Genomic DNA, 24384 nt, shown 5'->3' with positions numbered 1-24384 from the left:
TGGTTTGGTGCTCTCTGGCTGAAATTCCCTTCTCCTCAAAACGTGGCCAAGTGTCAAGTCCACCCCAAGGTCCAGAGCGTCTCCCAAGTTTAGAAGACACCGGGGGTTCAGCACCTCCAAGGTTCAGCCACGTGGCGCACCCAAGTCCCGGCCCGAGCAGCTCAGCCTTCCGCTCTGATCGGCTGTCAGAAGGTCACAACCGCCGCCGGGCGCAAGGGGACAGAGCAATGGCATTGTGGCCTCCACGGTTTCCCAGTCCACTGCTGCTGAGCCAACGGTGGATTTGTGACTGAAACATCTTAACGTCTCTAAGTTTTTATTTATTTTTGAGAGAGAGAGAAAGATCAACACAGAAAACATGCCAGCGAGTGGGTTAGGGGCAGACAGAGGGGGAGACACAGAATCCGAAGCAGGCTCCAGGCTCCGAGCTGTCAGCACAGAGCCCGACGCGGGGCTCGCACCCAAGAGCTCGAGATCATGACCTGAGCCGAAGTCGGACGCTTCACCGGCTGAGCCACCCAGGCGCCCCTGAGACGTCTTAACTTTTTATTCTTCTACACACCAGGCCCTGTGTTTTGTACTTCGAATCTTATCATTAATTTGGTGTTGGATTTTACTTCCTCATTTTCCTTATTATTCTCAAGTGCCACTTTATAGGAGCTTAAGGGTTTTCCCCCCAAGAACGTGGTTTTGATCTCACGAGTGAAGTCAGTTAAGAGCATTATTAGTGGGAGAAGGGCATTTCAGGGTCCCCCTGGTTGGGGACAGTGACCTGGAGGAGGGACCCGGCAGGGCCAACTCGAAGAAGTGCCTGCCGTCACCAACCACTCGCCTGCTGCCCAGGGAGTGTGTGCTCACACACACGTTTTTTTCACGCGCTCTCCATCCCGGGCTTCTCTGCCAAGAGCCCTGAACCCGTCAGCTCGCGGCACGGGGAGGGGAACAGAATGATAAAGAGCACAGGACATCCAGTCCCCATGAGGTGAGGAAACCGAGGGCAAAAAACGAGAAGCCAGATGCCCAAACTGGCACCGTCGGTGAGTGGCACAGGCAGGCCGGCCGCCAGCACGTTGACGGTGATGGGGACTCTGTCAGCAGACGCCCTGGAGTCCACCGTGGCCAGCGGTCAGCGGGGCTGCCCCCCGAGCCCATCTTTCCAAATTCGCCACCTCCCTGCCTCATCAGGAAGCGACGCAAGGCACAGAGGGGGGAGAGAGAACGGGCCGGGCGATGTTTCAGCAGACGCGAGAGCTCCACCCCGATGCCCTGGGCGAGCCCTGACCATCGTGTGAGCAAACACGGCCACAACTTGGTCCCACCCTGCCGGAAGGGGGGCTCCGGAGCACGGGGAGGCTGCTATTATGGTCAGAGGGACTTTGGTCAGCAGAAGGCAAGCAAGGGTGGTACCATGTGCATGCCGAAATGACCGTCACGTGCTGTCCGGGCCAAAGCCCGCTGGGATGTGTGTGCGCCCCCAGACTCAGGGCCTGCATTATTAGCGGGCTGCCTCAGCCACCCGTCCTCAAATTACCTGGGTCTTTACATTTCCCAGGGTTGGCTGAAGGGCAGACGCACCCTGAACTCGAGGCCCCTCCTCTCCAGTGACAGCGGCAGGGCAGGCTTCCAGAACCTTTTATATGCTGCGGATACGTGCGTGGGGGAGAAAAGATGAAAGTCCCTGATACGCTCCCAACAGACTTCCAGTAACCGGGAGTAACCAGTCCTCGCTCTCCTGGGACGCGCAGCGTTGAGTCACAGACCCAGAAAGATGAGGAGGGAACTTGGCCAAGTCTAAACTCATGGCTCTCAAAACTTAAAAATAGCCCGGCTGTGGACCCTAAAGTATTCCCTTTGAAACACTCGAGCAGAAAGTCTCCAGCCTTCCAACGTGACCCTGACATTCCGTGTCCAGCTGGCTTCCCTGGGAGGGGACAAGTGAAAAACAAAACCTGAAGCAGATATAAATATTTGCTGGCAAGTACTGCCCCTGCCATTGATGCGCCTTGGGAATTTTGGAGGCCTGCTCTGTTTTCGGGAAAGGTTTCTGTTCAGTTTGCCCGATGGGCCCGAAGCATCATTTCGTCCAACGTTTGCTTCTAAGCATCTCCGCACACTGTCTGGGGTTGACACTGATCCTTCTTTATTTATTATTTTTTTGAGGTGGGGTGCAAGTGAGCAAGGGGCAAAGAGAGAATCCCAGGAGAGGCAGAGGGAGAGACAAAGAGGCACAGAGAGAGAGACAGAGAGAGAGGGAAGCACGGCTCACCCAACGTGGGGCTCGAGCTCACCTGAAGCAGGTGAACCAGCCCTCCGTCAGCCACGCTCCTCAACAAATGTATTCAGCAGGGTACCTGACCTCAGTTTGTCCACCTATAAAACGGGGCTAGTGAAATACAGTTATCGGAAGGGTCGAACAAGCCGACGCACGTAAGATGACGGAAAAGTGCCTGGCACAGGGCAATACGCTTTAGCAAAACCATCTCAGGGCCGTAACCCCAGCTACAAATCCCTTCCCTGCTCCCTTCACACCGCAGCGGAAGGCCCTCCACTCCTCCAGCAGACGGCCACCGGGCACCCACTTTGTGGGGCCCTGACAGTGCCGGGCCCTGAGGCCACTCTCCAGTGTCCGATGACCCAGCACCACCAAGGACATCACAGGAGTCCAGGGAGGAAGCCTGGGCCACGCCAGCAAAAACAAGGTCAGCGAACCCCGCAGCCAGTGCTACTTACTGTCCCCCTAAGTTGAGGACCCCGAATTTAATTAGAGTGAGAGCCTCAAAAGGCCTCAGGGTGGGCGACCGGCGTGACACCAGTGGCTCGCCCTCCTAGAGACCTTTCCTTCCCAATCTCACTCTCCCCAGACGCACTCGGCGGAGCAAAGGGACCTCCAGCCGAGCGAAGGCTTCTGCCTCCGGCCCAGGAGCCAAGAATGACAGCACGTGACGCGCCCCGAATCGCAGCGGGCTCTAGCCACGACCGTGCACCGGAACCTCTGCAGAAAATTGTAACGCCGATTATTCCAGGGGTGGCCGGCATGGCAGGGATTTACGGCTCCCGTTTCCACTGGATGTATTTTCCAGATCCCCTAAAATGAAAACGATTACCATTCGCCGTAGCAAACGCAAGCGTAACTTAAGACACAGAAGCGCTCTGCTTCCGCAGAGGCCCGGACAGGGCAGGGCACGCCAGGCTGGCCGGGCTCCCACCACCACTGAAAGTTCTGTGCCCGGTTACTCGGTCCGCTAAAATCCAGGCACCCGAGGGTCCCCAAAGCCACAGCCACAGCCACAGCCCTTCGGGCCGGGACGAGCCCTCCGAGGTCAGCTTTGTCTCCGCGCTGCGGGAGAGCGGCGTGCCCGGTGTCCCACCCGGGGCCACTGGTAAATCAGGCGCGGGACACCGGCTTTCCTCACTCCCCAAATTGGGCCTCTCTTGCCCAGTTCTGCGTCCTGGGTGGGAGTCATAAGCCAAAAAACATAAAGAAATGTAACTTTAAAAAAAAAACCAAAACACTCCGGCAAGAAGTGCCACATCGTAAGGTCCATTTCATGCTGTGGATTCGTTTTTTTTTTTAAGTTTTTTTTTTTTTTTTAATGTTTATTTTTAAGAGAGAGAGCGAGCCGGGGAGGGAGCAGAGAGAGAGAGGGAGACACAGAATCCGAAGCAGGCTCCGGGCTCCTAGTTGTCAGCACAGAGCCCGACGCGGGGCTCAAACTCACGAACTGCGAGATCACGACCTGAGCCGAAGTTGGACGCTCAACTGACTGAGCCACCCAAGTGCTCCCATGCTGTCAACTATTAATGGAAAAAACAAGACATTCCTTCCTGGCCACAGAGGAATAGAGGAGAAACATACTATCCCAAAGAGGGAGGACCGCAGAGGGTCACGGCACACGCTGTGGGAAACCGAGGTCAGGGCTCGTCAGGGTTCATCAGGGCTCAGCTGGAGACCCCCTCCCTGAGTAGGGTCACAGGGGCAGGCAGCTCTGTGTGCCACAAGGGCGCCGGCTGGGGAAGTCCCTGAGGACAGGGACCCTGTGAGGGAGGAGTTCCAGGAGCTCGGGGACCAGCAGCAAGGCCGGTGTGATGGGGCTGGTAAGCACAGTACGGCAGGGGAGGGAGGGCCCGAGTGTGGGCCCACTGGCTACAGTGCAAGCCGTGTGCGGTCACCGCCACTCACGTTCTTGCCTCGATCTGGTCACGCGGGTGCTCACGCAGGTGCATTCACTTTGTGGGCACCTACCCTATGTGTATACTACACGTCGATAAAAAGTTACAAAACATATGCCTTCCTGGGGCGCCTGGGAGGCTCAGTCCGTTAAGTATCCGACTCCTGATTTCGGCTCAGGTCGTGATCTCAAGGTTCGTGGGTTCGAGCCCCACGTCGGAGCCTGCTAAGGATCCTATCTCTCTCTCTCTCTGCCCCTACCTTGCTCATGCTCTCTCTCTCTCCCTCAAAATAAATAAGTAAACGTTTTTTTCAAAATACACGTGCCTTCCTGATTTTGAGGAGGTTACCTGGTCTACTAAAGACCAGGCACGCAGGCAGGGCCATTCTCGGGAGGAGGTTGTAGGCTGGTTATAGGCTCCTGGGCAAAGGCGGGTCGGCCGCTGCGTCAGGAAGGCCCACGGGATGGGGCGCCTGGGTGGCTCAGTCGGTTGAGCGGCCGACTTCGGCTCAGGTCATGATCTCACCGCTCGTGAGTTCAAGACCCGCGTTGGGCTCTGTGCTGACAGCTCGGAGCCTGGAGCCTGCTTCGGATTCCGTGTCTCCCTCCCTCACTCCTGCTCTCTGTCTCTCAAAAATAAATAAACGTTAAAAAAAAAAAACAAAAAAAAAAGAAAAGGAGGGTCCAGGGGAGACTGGAAAACTCAGGGCAGAGCCAGCCTCTTCTCTGTGTCCATGCGGGGCAGGGCGGGGGGGCTCCATCCATTCACTGGGTGTTGGAGACCCTACCACGAACCTCTTCTTGCCTCTCCAGCCCCTGGTGCCTGACCGAGTCTGGCAGAGCCCCTTCCCCTGCAGGGCACAGTGGGCTTCTCTCTGACCCCCAGACCCACCACCGGGAGGGAAAGCATGGCGGGGGGGTGCTACAGGCCCAGAGGCAACTGATGCCCCCGCAGCAGCTGGGTGGGGAGTGAATCTGGAGGGGCCGACGGAACGATAAACACAGAGCTAAGAGACGGCCCGGTCCCACCAGGGGAGCCGTCAGAGCCCAAACGGGGTGGAAGCACCACCACTGACGCCTGTGTGGTCCTGAGCAAGTCCCGAGCCTCAGTTTCCCAACTGCGAACAGAGACTACTGGCGTCTGTGAAAGTCAACACAGAGCACATACCCAACGCCAGCCGCGTCACGGGCACTCGACGGACGGTCGCTAGGATTAGAACCACGGGGCCCAAAGGTCGCTGTAAAAGGGGTCTGGTCTGTCTGATGCCGGGGGCTGCGGTGGCCCCTTTGATGGGCTGTCCAGATCCTCCTTCACCGAAGGGACTGTGGCCTGGCTGCCGGGGGTGCAGCCGGAGGGAGGCCTCGCCTGTCCACCCCTCGGGCTCTGTCCCAGCCACAAGGGGCCGCCTCGCCCAAGGTCAAGTGCTTCCCACGGCGGCCCACCATGGATGACTGATCTACGGGGGAGCGTGAAGGCCTGGCGATCTTGCCCCAACTTGGGACAGCTCTGAAGGGCTTTTCCAGCTCCCGAGCTCCCTGCGGGGTGGGCCCAGGCCTGTCAGGCCCGCACTGCAGCTGAAGCCCTCCTCTACCCACGCCTGCGTCCTTCCCCTCCTTCCAAGGGCACCCCCTGGGGAGCCCCCCGTCCTCTAAACTGTCTGAGTCAGCTTCCTGGGAAACCCAGGCTGGGACAGGTGGCTTATTTGTACCCTTTTTCCTTGGGAAGTGGGGAGGGAACCAGTGTGAGGAAGACAGCGGTTACCATGGAGGAAGAGGCCAGGAAAAGCCAACAAAAGGCACGGTGACCTCTTCTCTTCCTCTGCAGTATAAACAGCGGTGTTAAAACAGGAGCCACACTGCACCGGGCAAACCACTAACACTCTCCAAGCAGCGTCGAGAGTCCGTCCGTCCTTGCCTCTCTCCGCACGGACGGAAAGACACAAAGGGGCCACCGAGGAACACAGAAGAAAGAGCAGGGAGAAGCAGTGGCTAGGACCACGTCGTACCGAGCCCACAAAGACGGCCAAGGAAAGTGCCAGAAGCGTCCTTGGAGAGGAGCTGACCAATTACTGGAAACTGAGGTGTCTTCAGACCTAAGTGTTCTCAAAGGCAACAGCAGGGATTCACGAGCCCTTCCCACAGTGTAAACGCCCAAAGGGACGCCTTTGCGAGACCCAGGAAACGGCCTAAGTAACCAACCCAAACATCTACTTTGCTTGGCTTCCGGCTGGAACCACATCCACTCTGATGGCAATGGTTACATTACCCTGACTCTCTGGCCAGAGCCCCGTCTCGAAAGATATTCTTCTATTTGCAAATAAAAGTGCATCGTAATGTAAGAAATGCCGCATGGGGGGCAGACACAATCTTCCAAATAACGCCAGATCTAAGGAAGGGGAGGCATCCGTGTGGTGAGCCCCTCAGCTGGTCCACACACACTGCGCGCTACGGATGAAGCGGTGAGGCCTGGAAGGGAACCGAGTTTGTTCAAGGTCACGTGGCAGGGCTGGACCAAGAACTGACCGCCAGAGGCTCCGGTGAGAGACTTCCTCCTCGGCCACACGGCTGGTCACGGAAGAGCGAGTGGCACCCCAGTTGTCAAAGCAAGTGCGGGGCCCCTCCCCCCGGGTGGGGGACACTGTGGTCCCCGCGCAATCTCTGCAGACAGCAGCCAGGCAACACAGAAAGGGCCCAAGGCCCCAGCCCTGCAACCCCATCCCCGGGGAGTTTATCCCAAAGCTGGGCCTGCGTCCTACACACGGGCCCGTCTCACAGGCCACCAGGGGGGACCGTTTACGTGACCCAGGGCACGTCTCTACAGTGGTGGTGATGCTGAGCCAACTCCACACGTGCCGATGTATGACAGCTGCCAAGATGCACGGTTTCAGTGGCAAAGACAGAGAGCAGATGGACAGCACGGAGCACCATGACTCACTCTCTCACACACACACACGCACACACACACACACACACACACACACACTCTCATTACACCCAGGACGCTCAACCAGAAGCCCAGGTAGGAAGCATATGAATTTTTCACTGTGCGTGTTTTTGTGTCTTTTGAATTTTCTACACACAAATGTGACGCTTCGTCCAAAAGGAAACTATGATTCTGCTTATGTGAATGATCCAGGATAGGTAAACCCATAGAGACAGGACGCATATTGGCGGTTTCCGGGGGCTGGGAGGGGCGGTGAGTGAGAAGCAATTAATTGCTTGGTGGGGGGATAGGGTGTCCTTTCGGGGGGACAAAAAGGTGTTGAAAACTATCAGAGTTGGTGTTTGGAAAACACCGTGAGTGTACCAAATGCCGCTGAACCGTGTACTTTAAAATGGTTAATTTTACGGTGACATTTGCCCCAGTTTAAAAAAAAAAAACAAAAACAAGGGCAGACGAGTAAATAAGTACCGACATAAAACAGTTTTCCGCATCTGTGCTTGGGAGGCAGCTTGGCAACGCTGCTTAGAGGCATGGGCATCACGGCTGAACTGCAGGGCTCAACTGCCAGCCCCACCCGGCGTCACCTGGGAGGCCTCGGTTAAGTAATCTAACTTCCCTGGGCTTTACCGTCCTAGTTGGTAAGACAGGCGTAATGACAGAACCTGCTTCCCAGGGTGCTTTCAACTAGTAAATAAAATAGTAGAAGGTAAGCGTCCAGCACAGGGCGCAGCACAGACTAGCCCCAGGGCCTTTGCCCCTGCCATCTGCCCACCGAGAACGCCCTTTCCTGGGACAAATGCTGCTCCTTCAGGCCTTTCCTCAAATGCCACCTTCCTGATGGGGCGTTCCTTGACCCCCTGAGTTAAAACCGGAAACCGCCCTGCCAACACCCGCCCCGGGGTTCCGTCTCCTCCTCCACCCCTGTCTCTCCCCAGGGCTTGATTATTTATTTGGTCCATCTCCTGTCTCCTTCCACTGCACCGTCTGTCCTGTTCATTATGTAGGCCAAGGCCTCGAACACAGCACATCCCGAGGCAGGTGATCAGTAAATACATGTTGAATGACTGGTGTTAGCGAATACCTTGGTCCCGATCCGGTGTGTAAGCCTGCCTCCCTGACAAAATAAAACTGCTGTTTTGTTGTCTAATGACCTTGAAAATAAAAATTAGACCTAAGTGAGGTGCCTGGATGGCTCAGTCGGTTGAGCATCCGACTTCAGCTCAGGTCATGATCTTGCGTTGGTGAGTTCGAGCCCCACGTCGGGCTCTGTGCTGACAGCTCAGAGCCTGGAGCCTGCTTCAGATTCTGTGTCTCCCTCTCTGTCTCCCTCTCTGTCTCTCTCCCTCTCTCAAAAATAAAGATTAAAAACAATTTTTTTTTTAATTAAGCATAAGTTTACATTTAAAAAGCAGTGTTTCCAGCTAAGTATTATTCCCCAATGGGGGAATCTGCAAAGGAAGAGAGCAATAAGACAGTGCCATGCGCTCTGAAACATAAACCAAAGAAGTCACCCCAGTTTCCGAGTGCCCACTGTGTCATGAGAGCTGGTCCCATGAGCCTTCAGGAGGATAAGGAGCACAGTGCACCCATGGGCCCCTGGGGCCCCGTCCCTCCAGGCACCCTAGGCCAGAGCCGGTCATTCACAGAGAACAGGGCAGGCTAAAGACAGGTAGGCCTTTCCCAGTGCCCTGCCCTCCTCCGTGGGGCACAGCGGCCACCCTCACGGGACTCAGCTTCCCAAGGCTCTCAGCCCTCAGATGGGGAAATCAAGACCCCAATTATTCAGAGCTCAAAAACGGAAGAAAAAAAAAAAAGACAAAAACAACCCTCAGACTCTTCTAAAAACAGGCTTTCTAGTTAGTTCTCCCACGAGACCACGACGTCGTTACCCCACAGGGCAAGACGGCTGCCTCCAAACCCTGCACAGAGAAGAAGAAAAAGCTGAAGCCCGCAGTCTCCGAGAGTTTGAGATTCCAAAAAGAGAATAAAACAAAACCAGAAACTGTGAGTAAAACCAGTAAGGAGCGTCTTCCACCCCACTGGGCGCCGTGGCTGTGGATGTCACCTGGCTGCGGGGCTGGAACCTCGGGTGGGGGCTGAGTTAGGAGACACCTAGCGCACAGGTGTCCGGCCCCTTCTCCCCCACGCCCCGTCCCCCCTCCAAGTTTCAGCAGGTGTGGGGTGGGGCCCTGTATCGTTTGCATTTCTAACCAGTCCCCAAGTGAAGGGGGCCGGCTGGTCCGGGGACTACACTTTGAGAACCACGGCTCGAGAACAGTCTTCTGTGTTAGTAGTGCAACTGTGCGCGTGTGCGCACACACACACACACACACACGGCCAGAGACAGCCCCTGCCCAACCACTGGTCTTCAAATAGCCAGACCAGCCTGGCCCAGAAGCACCTGCCCCCAGACGCTTGTCCATTCAAGTCCTGCATGAGCCAGTCACTGCCAAGAGGCTCTGAGGGCGCACCCAGAACCCCTGAAATCTGACATCCCGGCATTTCCCTTTTTTGAGAGCGGTCGTGGGCAACCCCACCCCGCTTCGCCTTTTGCATGTACGTAATGCCTCAGCTGCAAGATCCGCTTTCTGTTCAGAGATGCTTTCAAGTTTCTGAATCAGGAGATGCAGCTGAGAGAGGAAGCCACACCCCCGCCCCCCCAAAAAAGCGTGCCACTCAAGGAGAGCGACGGCATCCCCGACGGGGAGCCCCTCCCCCAAACGCAGGGACCTTATCACCCAAGGTGGGCAACGCCACCGATCTCTCACTCACCAAAGTAATCGGCCTTCGGGTGACCATCCATCTCACGCTCCAGACGCTGAGTGAGGGCTTCTAACTTCAGTTCGGCGGCTGAGGGCCCAAGCTCGGGGCCCGGGATGAGGGTCTGGCAGGGCAGCTTCACCCTGGGGGGACTGGGGCTCTCCCGGAGCCCAGGCCCCAGGCTGCCATCAGATGACCAGCCGGAGGGGCCTTCTTTACAAGATAACTCAGGCGGGGTGGACATCACCGGATGGACAAGGCTGGTGGGGCTGAGCTTGGGACCAACGCCAGGGTCCGTGCAGACAGGCTTGGGACCCAGTCCAGGGGCCGCACCCGACGGCAAACCGTCCGCGCTGGCTGGTGAGGATGATGGGGCAGAACTAGAAAGGTAAGACTTGGGTCCATCTTGGAACCAGGCTTGAGGGTCCACAGTGGGTTTGGGCGTGGTGCCCGATACCTCGCTCCCCACACCCAAGTTTGTTCTGGGAAGAGCTCCTTGGCTGGGGCAGCTCTGGGCCAAGGGTGCCAAGAAAGAAGGGGTCCTGGGCTGAGTGGGCCCCCTGAGGGCCCCGTTCTCCGGGCCGGGGGAAGAAAGGCCGGGGCTCACCCGCTGGGAAGAGGCGGTAGTCCAAAGCCCGGCTGGCTTCTCACAGCCGCGGCCACCAACACCGCCATCCTGGCCGGTCTCTGACGACTGGCTGGAGCTTGGGGCCAGCTGAGGCTGGTACAGGGGATGGTCCCCGGAGGGTTTGGACAGTGGTGCTTCAGTAGTCCCTGGGGTGCCAGGCCACCCACTCCCTACGCCCACCCTGATGCTGGGGGACACTCCCGGTTCATCAGCCCACTTTGGGCTCGCCAAAGAGAGGTTGTCATAATAGTCTCCGTGGGTGAGGCAGGAAGGATCCTCGCAGGGGCCGGGCTGGCGGAAAGCAGACATCTCCCAGCGTGCCAGGCTCTCCCTGGAGCCACAGTCCTGGCTGCTGTGGCTTCCGCTGCGGACATACGGCCTGGTCCTCTGGTCCTGGGGTGGATACAAGGGCTGCCCAGAGGCGACGGCAGTGGCCGTCCCAGGACCCGCTGTCGAGGCAGCGAGAGGGGGCTTGGTAGCACCATCCGGGGTCAGCTTGTGGCCCACAGCGGCATCCCGTCGGACCTGTGGGCCTGGGGGGCCCCCGCCGTTGACCGGACCTCTGCCCCCCCTGGGCAAGGTCTCCTCCTGCAAAAGCTGTTGCTGCTGCTGGCGGTGGATCTTGGCCATCTTGGTGGCAAACACCCTGCGTGTTTCTTCAAACTCAGGGTTGTTGCCTGCCCCCTTGTCCACTCGGAAAAGTCCATCCTTGGAGGCCTCGTACATGTTCAGGTCCTCAATGAATTTGCTGGCCTCCAGGCCCAGGTCGCCGTACTTATCCATGTCGCAGGCGCGAGTCAGAGCCTAGCCCAGGTGGCCGGTGTGTCGGTGGGTGAGCGCGGGCCGGGGTGCGGGTTGTTGCAGCGGGGGCCGGGGCTCAGGTCCAGCCCAGGACAGTCAACGGCTTCCACCTGCCGGGCCTGAGAGTCATGACCCCAGGCCTGGGAGTCCGGCCGAAGTGGAGGCCTCAAGGCCAGCCGGCCCAAGTGTGCGTCCAACTCCCTTTCGCCTCGGAGGTGTCCACGTGGGGGCAGCTGGTGGCGCTTCACCGTCCCAGCTTGCCGTGCGTTCTTTTCTCCTTTTCAAATCGTAAAAGGAAAAAGAAACAGAGAAAGACAAATCCCCTCCGTAAGCAATCAAAGTCCGAAACGGGACGACGAGCGCAGCCTCTGGAGGGAGCCGGAGTGAAGCCGGCTCGGCGGGAGAGGGTGGAGGCCGCCGGACCGGCCGCGGCAGAGGCGCGGCGGCCGGAGGCGCAGGCACGTCCCGGGCGCCTGGCGCTCGCGGCTCCCCGACCGGCGCGGAGAGGGGCGCGGGGAGCGGCGCACCGGCCGGCCCGGGCCGGGCAGGAAGTCCACGGCGGCCGCGACGGGCGGCCTATTGTCCGATGGCGGCGGCGACCGGGCGCGCGCGGGCCGGAGGGCGGCGGGACGCGGAAGTGAGCGCGCCGGACGCAGTCCCCGCCGCTCGGTGGCCGGCCGGGCGCGTCCCGGGCCGCGAGGAGGCGGAGGCGGGGGAGGCAGGGGAGGCGGCCGAGGGGCGGGGTCGGCGGCGGCGGGCGCCCCGGGGCAGGCCTGCGCCGCGCAGCGAGGCCCCGCCGCCCGCTCCCCGGCCGGGCGTTGTGGGGGGGACGCGGGGCTGTGTCCCGGCTCGGGAGCGGGCACCGCGCGGGGGCTGTCCCGGCCGCCGCCGCCGCGCTCCCCCCACCCCGCGACCCGCGTCCCGCTCCCGGGCTCCGGGCCGGCCCCGCCCCTGGGCGCGCTGGGCGGGGGCCTCCGCGCCGAGACCGCTGGTGGGCGGCCTGGGCAGCCCGCGGGGGCCCGCGACGTGCGCCTCGGAGTCTGCGGGAGTCCCGAGGGCCCGCGCTCCTCGCCCCACCGTGCCTCAGTCTCCCGGGTGGGCAGTCGACCCCATGTGCCGCCCGAGACCGCCTCCGTCCGGGCCGGGCCGGCCTCCAGACCTGCCCGGGGTGCGCGACCGGAGGCCCGGGATGTCCCCCCGGGGCTGGTCCGAAGTTCTCCTTAACAGGTGGGCAGACTCGGGCACTCAGGGGGAAGTGTCCCAGACGCCAACGTGGGAGCCCAGGTCCTCTGAAAGGAGGAAAAGAAAAAATCACGTTGTTCCCCGGAGCGCGCGCGTTTAAGGGGCTCAGTGCAGCAATAAAAACACGTACCCCGGTGCCTCCTTATTCCTAAGGGGATTCCTGACCCTCCCCCACCTCCAACCCTCCCCCCCCCCCCCACCCGGGTCCGCACGACTGCGGGGGCGGCGGCCCTGACTCCTGGGCGCCCCCGCCTGGCCCAGCGCTCCGGGCACCAACTCCGAAGCGACTCTGCCTGGGTGTCATTCATTTGCACAGCCAGAGTGATCCTAAGGCGAACACCACACCAGTCACTTCCCTGCTTAAACTCTCAATGCTTAACCCCGGAGCCTGGATTGAAATCCACTCCCTATCAGGGCCCACGGCCCTGGCGGACCCTGCCGCCCCCCCTCCCACTTGACTGGGGGGCCCCTCTGCCACTGTAATCCCGAGGCAGGAGCTTCCTGGTGTCCGCCCAGAGCCTGACCTTGAACTTCCGTGGCTCATCCTTCCCATCTTTGCTGAAATCACCCCCTCCTAGAGGCCTTCTTTTTCAGCACCCTCTTTCTTTTCTCATCAGTTCTCATCAGTTCTGATCACTATTTAAGTATCTGTTTACATGCTTTTTTTTTTTTTTTCTTTTTTTTTGGTCATGGTCGGTGGGTTTTCCACCTCATTGAGACCCTATCTGTATACCCCGTGCATAGTACATAGTAGTATCTAATGGTTGAACATGTGAATTAGCGAATCCGTCTGCCAAAACTGACAGGGGACAAACAAGATAATCTAGGTAAAAAGTGCGCTGTATTCTGTAAACCCCAAGTGTGGTTTACCCGAGTCAGTATACTGTATGTGAGTCAGTATGCTGTAATCACCAGGAAGCTGGTTGAAAATGTAGAAATTCATGATCCCGCCCCCATCCAACCATCCAACCTAGAATCTTCATTTTAACAAGACTCCTGAGTGCTCGGTTTGCACAATAGTTTGAGAAGCCCTTCTGTGAAGAACTACACAGAATGTATTTTTACTTTTACAAAGTCTTTCAACTTTTTTTTTTTTTTTTTTGTCTACAAAAGTAATACATGTTTATGGTAACGACTTCAAACAATACAAAGACGCTGTCAACTTTTAAAAAGTTGCCCATGATCCCCTGGACCAGAGAGAACTGTTAAACAATCCTTTTGTATTCAGTAAGACTTGTTAACTGATCACTGGGTTTACTCATAAGGTGAGTGATATGCTTGTGAACTTTTTAGAACAGTGATTCTCCAACTATGGCCCTGGGCCCAGCAGCAGCAGCTGCACCTGGAACCCGTCTAGACCTGTGGTTCCCAAACTTGAACACCCATCGGAATTCCTTAGGGAGCTTATTAAACACTGGTTGCTGGGACCTACCACCAGTTTCTGATTCGACGGTTCTAGAGTGCGGCCTAACGATCTGCATCTCTAATTCCCAGGTGATGCTGATGGAGGTTCAGGGACCACACTTGAGAACCACTAGAGTCCCAAGTCCCAGGCTTCTGCTCTGGGCACTGTGGCAGTGGCCATTGGTATACAGAGAGGTGATGGCATCTATCAGAGTAGAAAGCCGCGGCCCAGCATGCCTGACCCGAGTACCAGGAACGTAGCTGACAAAGTACCGGGAAGCCTCATACTAGAGCCACAGACACCAGCCAGGGCCTCTTGTAAATCAGTTTTCTCTTTTCATGCTAAGTTGGCAGCACCTGAGCCCATAATCCTTGGTCCCTACCTGCTCCCCCCACCCTGCTTTGCCTTGCCCGGAGTGCTCAGAAGTCACGGGTCTTACTCCCCGTCCCCCCTGCAGTTCTAGAAACCGCTACACCATCTCCAGCATCTAAAGACACACACCTGAACCCACCGTCTACGTATGTCCTCACCAGACTGGCTTGTCCCCTCCCGGTCAGTGGAGTACCTTAAACCTTTACAAAACAGCTTATAAAGACGGCATCCCAGGGGCCATATACCACTGGGAAGGGGTACTCGGAAATGACGGGCACGGCCAGGAGGCCACTGGGTATTTTCCTGCTGCCGCTTAACGCTCCAGAGGCAGAGATGCTTTCCAAGTCTCTGCCCAACATTGAGAATCCGAGCCGTGATTATTGAACGTAGGCCGGTTTTGTCTGTCCCGTGTGCTCGGAAACATCCGTTGATTAGAATCTCAAAAATTGTGTTCAGACTTGCACATCAGTTGTTTAAAAAGCAAAACGCTAAAGACCTAAATGTTTTTACCACTAAGCAGGCAGAGCATGGATGGTTTTGTTTAAGTGTTTGCTGATGATGTTTTGTTTTGTTGAATGAGAAACGTCCCACGTTCTATTTTGCCAATAAAGCCACTCCACGGCAGCGACCGTCCCCCACGGCCCTGCCTGTATAACAGAAGCCATAATCAACACACAGCGTTCCCTGAGTCTTGAAGCTTATTTTCATGAACACGTGGGTAGAAAAAGCGCGTGCCCGTGAACGCATTGGTGAAATGTGGAATTTTCAACTTGACCTGCCCAGAATCTCAGTAACGTCAATCAGATCATATACCTTCAGCCCAGCTCCAAACCCTCGAGCAGCATCCTGAACCACGAGGAGAGTAAGACCCTCCCCTTGACCCTTATGTGACCGGGCCTCTGGCCACCTCTACCTCCTAACTTCCCTCCAACCCCCCTAGGAGGCCTTGGGCCCTTTTCCAGGTGCTGAGGATATGACAGTGAACAAAGCAGACGTGGCTGTCTGTTTGGATCTCCATCCCAGTGCGACAGGGTGGTCAGTAGAGAAAACAGATACATGCCTTGTGGAGGACATTAGAAAGTGAGGGGAGCTAATGTGAAAGATGAAATAAGGAAGAGGATGGGGCGCCATTTTGAATACAACCACCAGTGATGGCCTCACTGAACACAGACTTGAGGAAGAGCGAATGAATGGAAGGAACTATGTTGGAGACAGACATCTAAACAGCCCTTCTCAGGAGCTTTGTAGGGTATAAAGTGGAATAGAGGGGGAAATGCCATCAAGAGAGGCTTTTTTTGAGATTTTCTTTTTCTTTCTTTGTTTCTTTCTCTTTCTTTTCTTTTTCTTTCTTTCCTTCCTTCCTCTCTCCTTCTTCTTTCTTTCTTTCTTTCTTTCTTTCTTTCTTTTTCTTTCCTCTCTCCTTCTCTCTCTTCTTTCTCTTTCTTTCTCATCTTCCTCTCCTTCTCTCTTCTTTTTCTCTTTCTTTCTTTCTTTTTCTTTCCTCTCTCCTCTCCTCTCTTCTTTCTTTCTTTCTTTCTTTCTTTCTTTCTTTCTTTCTTTCCTCTCTCCTCTCCTCTCTTCTTTCTCTTTCTTTCTTTCTTTCTTTCTTTCTTCCTTTCTTTCTTTTTCCCTTTCCTTCCTTCCTCTCTCCTTCTCTTTCTTTCTTTCTTTCTTTCTTTCTTTCTTTCTTTCTTTTCTTTCACAAAGCGAGAGAGTGTGAGCTAGGGAGAGGGGCTGAGGAAGAGAGAGAGAGAGAGAGAGAGAGAGAGAGAGAGAGAGAGAATCTCAAAAAGCCTCCATGCTCAGCATGGAGCCAGGCAAGGGCTCAATCCCATGACCCTGGGATCATGACCTGAGCTGAAATCAAGAGTCAGAGGCTCACCCGCCTGAGCCACTCATGCATCCCTAGACTTTTTTTTTTTTTTAATATGGGAAATGGTACACGTCTCTGTGCTGATGGGAATGGCCCCCTGAGGTGGGGGTTGGGGCAGGAGAATCGCTCTTGTAGGAGAGAGAGAAGGGGATTTTTGGAGTGGCACACCTGAGTAGCAGAGAGGGCCAAGCTCCACTGAAGATTTCATCCATGGTAACAGGAAGGATGTGGGCAAGAGTCAGGTAGGGAGGTACGTAAGGGGCTGGAATCTTGGGGTGGTAGGAGGCTCTTCTGATTAGTTTTCTCAGTGAAACAGGAAGTAAGGAGAGTTAGCTGAGAGTGAGGCCAGGGGAGCTGCTGTTGGGAACTGGCCATCTGGGGGACTGGGAGAGTGAAGGGCCCGGAGAAGCACCGAGTGATGGAAGCACGGAGGCTTCCCCTTCGCTCCCAACCCCCACCCTGAGATCTGGGGCATGGATGTCAATGAGGCCAGCCAGCACGGTGGCATGCTTTTCTCTGGCCAAGTTCAGCTGCACACATGTGGGTATGAAGTAGGTGGAGAGTTGGATCCAACCAGCACTGGGTCTGCCAAGTGAGTGCAATGGAACCAGAGTGGGCAAGACAGTTGCCCTAGACCCTGCCCCCCTCCCCCGAGGTCCCATATCCGTGTGATTCCCTGGCTTACAACCCTCAGGTCTGCACCCAGCGGTCCCTTCTCCAGGAAGTCCTTCTCAACTCTTCTCCATCCCTGTCCCCACCTGACGTGGCAGGGACTGTCTGTCTCCTCACTGGGATGCAAACCTCCCCAGGCTATGGGTCATTGGCCCTTCTGTTCATTGTTATGTCCCGGGAGCCAAGAACAGCACCTGGCACATGGTAGCACCCCTTCAAAATGCTTGGTAAATAAATGAAGGGGTCACATTAGAAAAGGGAGTACAGGCATTATCATCTATAGGTGGAAAAAAATGATTGGACTTAACCGTGACCTAGATTTGGAGAGACAAAGAAAGGAGGCCATGTTATTACTCTTGTGACTTTGTGTGTCATTACAAACCTTCTGTAGAGCTTGGTGATCACCTTGTACAAATATTTGATCAACATCATATATCCTCTATCTTGCTAGTCAAGAGTATGGCTAGATATAGATGTATGCGTGCATGTGTATTTGAATGTATAAAGGATATTTGATTTAATAATATCTATTTGCGAGGACGCCGACTCGGGTGTCTGACTTTGGCTCAGGTCACCGTCTCACGGTTTGTGGGTTCGAGCCCCACATCCGGCTCTGTGCTGACAGCTCAGAGCCTGGAGCCTGCTTCGGATTCTGTGTCTCTGCCCCTCCCCTGCTCATGCTCTTTCTTTCTCTGTCCTCAATAATAAATAAACGTTAAAAAAAATTAAAAAGAGTATCTGTTTGCAGAGTGCCTGGGTGGCTCAGTCGGTTGAGCGTCCAACTTCTGTTCAAGTCGTGATCTCACGGTCCGTGGGTTCGAGCCCCGCATCGGGCTCTATGCTGACAGCTGGGAGCCTGGAGCCTGCTTTGGATTCTGTGTCTCCCTCTCTCTCTGCCCCTCCCCTGCTCATGCTCTCTCTCTCTCTCTGTCTCTCAAAAATAAATTCAAAAAAATTTAAAAAAGAATACGTGTTTGCATGCATGCATGTATATTTCTTATATAGGTGTGCGTATACAGAATTGTTGACAAAAAGGCATTCAAAAAACCCTAATCCAGGAGACTGCAGCAGGCTGTAAACGGTGCCCGGCCAGCCTGTGAATTACCAAGGGGCCCATGAGGCAAAGGGCCCCTGTTCTTTAGACAGAGCCCTGCTTATTTTGCAGTTAACTGAAAGGGCCTTTCTGTCGCTTTTGCTTGGCTACAGGGAATGTCCCTGCACACAATGCCGCGTGTGTCCCAAAGCTGGAGGGCCACTTCAGGGAGAACGCTGAAAAGAATCTTTATATTTCAGCTGAACAGATGGATGAAGACTTAAGAGCCCAGGTTCCTCTGGGCTCTCTCCATCCCACTGGGGCCCAGAGCAGGCCAGGAAACCTTGGCCCCTCCCGGTCCGCTTCCCGGAACCCTGGCGGCTCCAGCCTTGAGCTGCACTGTGGAACTGGCCCATGGATGGAGACAGACAGATGTGCCGGAGGCCTTCTCCTGGTGCTTTGTGTCGTGACCGTCTGCCCTGGAAAGCGGCCCAGGCCAGACCCAGATATCTGGACCGTGACCTTGCCGTGTGTGCTCGGCCTCTGCCAGGCTCCTGGAACCCACTCTCCACTGGCCTCAGCCCCGCACCCAGGGCCTTGCGCCACACAGGAAGGCCCGGCTGCAGGCATGTGCCTGGCCACAGGGCCCCACGTGGCTCCCACACACCCACAGGGGAGGGGTGCTGCCCGCTGGCCCCGGCCCAACCCGCCCCGCGCCATCTGCTCTGAGAGCCACAAAAAGATGTTCAGCGGGACACAGTGGACCCAAGTGCTTCTCTATGAATCCGCTCCGATTTCTGCTTGCTCTTTCGTGTTTTTTAATAAGCGACACACGCACGTCGCTTCAGATTCAAAAGGTGTCCGTGAGCGCAGAGTGAAAAGTGTGTGCCCTCCCCCCACAGAGCACTAGCCGGCCGGGGCCCCCTCCGGAGACAGCCAGCGTCACATCACCAAAGTACACGGGCATGTCCGTTGCTTTTTTGCTTGCCTTTTTGGTAACACACGAGGTAAAACCGCACTGCCCCCCCGCTTTGTGCACTTAACGATCCTCTGGGAGATCCTTTCCCGTCATTTCACTCGCAGCTGCCTTGTTCTCTTTGGGGGCTGATATTTCACTCTCTGGGGAGGTCACGGATTGTTTAACCCATCCCTTGTTCACAGGCCTCCAGGCTGCTTTCACACTTTTGCTGTTACACACACCGTGGCAACGGCTGACTCACAAGCCATCTCCCACCCGTGCAAGCATCTCCGCGGGGTAAACCCACGAGGCAGGCACGTTCTCGAACACTCCACCGGGCTGCTGGAAACGACCGGTTGCCTGGATCTCTTTCTTCGCCGACAGCCGGGAGGTCTGCCTCACTCTCCCCCGGTTGCCACCACGCTGGGGCCAGTGTGGGAGCCGCGCACGAGCCGCGACAAGAACCGCGATCGCTCACGTGTCACGGCGCCTCCTCTGTGCCCGCTCAGCGCCGCCCTCTCTATCTACGGGCGTGACAGCTCATCGGAGAGGCTCCGTTATCCACCCCTTTGTGTTGGAGGGGAAACTGAGGCTGCCGCCCGCCACGTCCGAATGGGAACCACGTCTTCTGTTTTCAACACCACCGTGTGCCCACAAAGAGGCCGGACTGGACTGCAGACTCTGTGAGGGTGGAGATCGGGTCTGCCTCGGGTCCACCTTGGACCTTGCACACCACTCAAGTACAGGATGAAGGGCTATCGTACCAGGCGATGGCAATGGTAGTAAGAGCTGCATCCATGGAGCTCCAAGAGGTGCCCAAGTGGCCTCATTTGATCTTTGCAACGGCTCTGAGATAAATCCCATCATCCTTTCCACTTTACACATGGAGACACAGAGGCTCACAGAGGTGCCCACAGCGGGCAAGCAGAGGGCCCGAGACCGAGTCCAAAACCATCCCGAGAGACGGAAGAGCCAGAAAATGAGGGTGAGGTGAGCGGCCAGGGAGGCAGGAAGAGGAGAGAGGAGAGAACGTCTGGGAAATTGAAGCAGGAAGATGGAAAGGTGTCCGCGGGCCTTGCCACGTGGAGGTCATTGGCAGGGCCAGCTTCAGGCTCCTGGCTCGGGCCTGCACCTCTTTTATGTGGGTGATAAAGGGGTGGGAAACTCCAGACGGGCAGAGGACGTGGGGACATTTGCGCTACATCCAAAAGGAAAAAGTGCTGGGGCGCCTGGGTGGTTCCGTCACATCAGCGTCCAACTTCGGCTCAGGTCACGATCTCCTGGTTCGTGGGTTCAAGCCCTGTATCAGGCTTTCTGCTGACAGTGTGGAGCCTGCTTGGGATTCTCTCTCTTTCTCTTTCTCTCTGGCCCTCCCCCATTCGTGCTTTCTCTCTCTCAAAAATAAAGAATTAAACTTTAAAAAACAAAAGGAAAAAGGGCCTGGGACATCTTCATTCATCGGCATGGGCGGGTGCGAGGCACCTCCCAGCTGGAGGGCGGCCCGGGGAGGCCCCTCGATGCTGCCAGGGGGACTGGACCTAGGACCTGGGAGAGGTGACGGCCGCTCGGAGAATGTGAGCCCTGGACGCAGGAGGGAAGAATGCCCTGCTTATTTTCACCTGAGTCACTTCACACCGTCTTCATGCCCACTCGGCCCCCTCCTTTAAGCTTCAGCCAAAAATGTAGCCTGAAGGCCAAAGCCCTGTGTCATGCTCAGTCAATCTGGCACAAGCAATCTATGCGGAACTCCACATGGGAAATACTGGGGAGTTCAAAATGCTCACCATTCTCAAAGCCTGTTTAAAAAAAAAAAAAAATTCAGGGGCGCCTGGGTGACTCAGTCGGTTAAGCATCCGACTTCGGCTCAGGTCATGATCCCACAGTTCACGGGTTCGAGCCCCGCGTCGGGCTCTGTGCCGACAGCCCAGAGCCTGGAGCCTGCTTCGGATTCTGTGTCTCCCTCTCTCTCTGCCCTTCTCCCCCCACACCCTCTCAAAAATAAATAGACTTAAAACAACCACCCAAAAACATGGAAAAAGCTTTGCTCCATGCCGTCCGAGAGCTGTGGACGGACCACAAGGCATAGCGGGCGTCCACGGGGCGCTCGCCACATCTGAGGGCTGCTTGGAGCCACTATTTTTTTTTTTTTCCTTGTCAAAATAAATGGGCCTTTTGTGTTGAAAAAGATTTCATGGTTTGGTTTCCTCTGAAAACAGCTGACCCTCGTTGACGTTAAAGCACCTCATTGAAACTCCCACTGCCATGGGCTGGCTGTCCTCGGGTGACCTCCACCCTAGGCAGCCCTGCAGGCCCGGGTGGGGACGGCTGCCTCCCCCCTGCACCCACCAGCCACTTGGGAACTGGTCTAGGTGGGAACCCCGGGGTGCCCGGCAGGCCCCAGGATAGGCGGCAAGCTGACAGCAGGGTGAAGAGAGGACTGGGCGTCTGGAGCCTCTGGCGGGCCCTCCCCGCTCCTACTGTGGGGGGCGCAATAGCCTGGTGCCCAGATGCCGCACTCTGGACGCAGGTGCACCGAAGCCACCCGTCCCCGGCTGCTCCCAGGCCCTTTCCTGCGAGATCCACCCTCCCCCTGCAACAGGTGCTTTGACGTGAGGACCCCTCTGGACGGCAGTCTCCAGCAGGGCTCAGTCTGGGGGGTTCTCCCGCCTTCCTTCATCTCTCTCCTATTTCCCCCCATAAGCCCCTCGCACATCCCATCTCCGTATTCGCGTCTCCGAGAATCCAAAAGAACACACCCGAAGCATCTAGAGATCGATGGGAGCGCAGCAAACAGCCTGGGCGTTCACTGCCTGGAGGGTGAGGTCAGTCTTCCAGTCTCATGCCAGTGCCCGGCTGTAACTGGGGTCGTCACTCTGTCCCCTTCTGAAGAGACACGGACGCCCTCCCGAGAGGTGCACGGCGAGCCCCAGCCTGTCTCAATCCCGTCCCCCCGGGCGACTGTGTGTCCCCATTACGGGTACCTCGGCGGGCTGGCCGTTCCCATGTTCAAGCGTGAGGCGACGGCGATACCTCACAAGGAGAAACCGAGAGCACTGGGGCGCAGCGGGCGGTTCCTGCTCTTGGCCCTGCCGACCCTAACCAGGGACTCTGGGTGCCATGAGGTCAGAGGGCAGGGAAGGGGGAGAGGAAGGAGGGTGCAGGGGTGGGGGGCAGCGGGGTCATTTTTACTATTTACCGAGAAACTGGTGCTGCCTTTTCTCAACGGGTCGTGAAGTCCCTGTCAGTCGGGGGGGTGGGGTGTCTGCCAGACCCCTCCTCAAAGAGAGGCGTGGGGGCCGCAGAAGTGGAAAACGGGCAGGAGGTTAGAGAGAGCAGCCGGGAAAGAAGGGCGGGAGGCCCGAGCCGGGTGGCAGTGTTCCCCCCAAAAGTCACGCCCTTCCTGGAGCCGCACAGGGTGGCCTCGTTTGGAAACGGGGGTGTCTGCGGCCGTAACTAGTGAAGGTGAGGTCGTGTGGGAGTAGGGCGGCTCCAGGGTCCAGCAGGACCCGCGTCTTGAGACAAAGAGACACAGAGACGCGGGAGGAGAAGGCCGCGTGACACTGGGCGGAGGTCTGTGTAAGGCAGGTGCAAAAGCCAAGAAGAACGAAGAACGCGGAGTCCCCAGGAGCTGCAGAGGCAAGGAAGGGCCCCCCTCCCCCCGCCCCGTCCCTCTCCCGCATCCCGGGAGCCTCCAGGGGGGAGCAGGGCCCCGCCCACACCTCGAGGTGGGACCTCTGGTCTCCAGAATGGTGACAGAAGAACCTTCCCTGGCTGACACTGCTGGGTTGCAGTACTTTCCCGGCCCTGGTGGCCCGCGTGTCGGCCCCTGGCTCCCCTCCAACCAGCGCCCCCAGGAGTGGTCAGAATCCCCCGGTGACGCAGATCTGGAGAAGGCGCGATGGCATTCCGCTCATTCGCTCAACCAACAGTTACGGAGCACCGACTCGGTGCCAGGCCCGGCGCCAAGCGCTGGGGCTGCCCCGGGGAACAAGGCGGCCGGGCCCGCCGCCCCCGTGTGGCACTCGGCCTAACGGGCACACGGACGGTCACGCGAGGGGATTGAGGGTTCCCGGTGGTAGGAAGTGCCAGCTGGAGAGTGAGCGCAGTAGGGCAGGAGGGACAAGGCTCTGTCTCTCTCTCTCTCTCTCTCTGTCCCTCCCCCGCTGTGCCCTCTCTCTCTCAAAATAAATAAATACGCTTAAAAAATAAAAAGTAACCCAGGAGGGTGCTGTGGTGCAAGGGCAGGGAGGTGCCCCCGCCCCCCGCAGGAACTGAAGGAGCCTGTGGCCGCTCGGGGCAGGACCGAGGGTGCAGGAGGCAGCCCCCCAGGGCTGGTCAGGGGTTCTGGACTTATTCCAGATTCAGGGAGGAACCCCCGCCAGTTAAACCTTCATCCCGGCTGGTTATTCTCACAAATGGATTTCATTTTATTTTATTTTTAAGTAATTACTGCACCCAACACAGGACCCCAACTTACATCCCTGAGATCAAGAGTGGCATGTTTTGGGGGCGCCCGGGTGACTCAGTCCCACTGAGCGTCTGACTCTTGGTTTCAGCTCAGGTCATGATCTCGCGGTCCCTGAGTTCAGGCCCCGCGTCGGGCTCTGTGCTGACGGCTCAGAGCCTGGAGCCTGCTTGGGAATCTGTGTCTCCCTCTCTGTCTGCCCCTCCCCCACTTGCACTCTGTCCCTCTGTGTCTCAGAAATAAATAAATATTAACATATTAAAAAAAAAAAAAAAGAGCCACATGTTTTACTGACAGAGCCAGCCAGGCGCCCCTCTCACAGATGGATTGCAAAATGGGGAGACACAGGGCGCCAGGGTGGTTCATTGGTTAAGCATCCATCTGAATCTTGATTTCGACTCAGGTCCTGATCTCACCGTTCGTGGGATCAAGTCCCTCGTCGGGGTCAGTGCTGCCAGCGTGGAGTCAGCTTGGGATTCTCTCTCTTCCTCTCTTTCTGCCCCTCGCCCTCACCTCTCTCTCTCTCAAAATAAATACATAAACATAAATAAATGAATAAATAAATAAATGGGAAGGCGGAAGGGCCTGGATAAGGCCCTGGTGAGGCACTGTCGTCCCCCGGGGAGCAGTGGGTCACTTGGGCTGAAAATGTGCCCTCCCACCCGCCCCCGTGTACGTACAGACCTCACACTAAGCCTGTACTGAAAAGCAGGCTAGCATCTGGATTCCAAATTGAGAGGAAAAGGAAGGAAAGCAGGGGGGGCAGGCATCCGAACCCAAGACGTCGGCGCCGAGGGGGGCACGGCAGCTCTGCGTGGATGCCCACGCACCCCAGAGGGCCTGACTCCGGGGAGGTGTTTAGGGAAAAACCCTCTGTGGGGCTCGTCTCTCTCTCAGGGCTGCCCTGGGTCTCGGAGACCCGTTGCTGTTGTGTCTGTGGGTGTCTCTTCCTCGTCCGGACAGCGGGAGCCCGGGAGGAAGGCGGAAGGGGCAGGAAGGGGTGGTGAGGGGAGGGCAGGGGAGGGGCAGGACGACGCAAAGCCCAGGTCATCCCAGCGACGA

General features: G+C 57.0%; 1 protein-coding gene across 3 annotated transcripts in view; it reads right to left on the bottom strand.

Annotated features, from left to right (window-relative positions):
* Nucleotides 1–11792, bottom strand: part of LIMD1 (LIM domain containing 1) — a 66272-nt gene extending 54480 nt beyond the window's left edge. The window contains exon 1 of one of the 3 annotated variants that reach the window (XM_053898301.1): nt 9886–11792. In XM_053898301.1, coding sequence (XP_053754276.1) covers nt 9886–11284 — 1399 coding nt within the window. In that variant the 5' untranslated portion in view covers nt 11285–11792. Of the gene's footprint in view, nt 1–1531; nt 2078–9885 lie in introns of those variants that run through there. The other 2 variants (XM_053898300.1, XM_053898303.1) reach the window with 2 other exon arrangements.
* Nucleotides 11793–24384: the final 12592 nt, after the last annotated feature.

This window comes from Panthera pardus, unplaced genomic scaffold (genome assembly GCF_024362965.1).
Source record: "Panthera pardus isolate Hobbes unplaced genomic scaffold, ASM2436296v1 HiC_scaffold_8, whole genome shotgun sequence".
Taxonomy (NCBI): domain Eukaryota; kingdom Metazoa; phylum Chordata; class Mammalia; order Carnivora; family Felidae; genus Panthera; species Panthera pardus.
The sequence above is the reverse complement of the archived record's forward strand: the minus strand, read 5'-3'. Positions and strand labels throughout refer to the sequence as shown.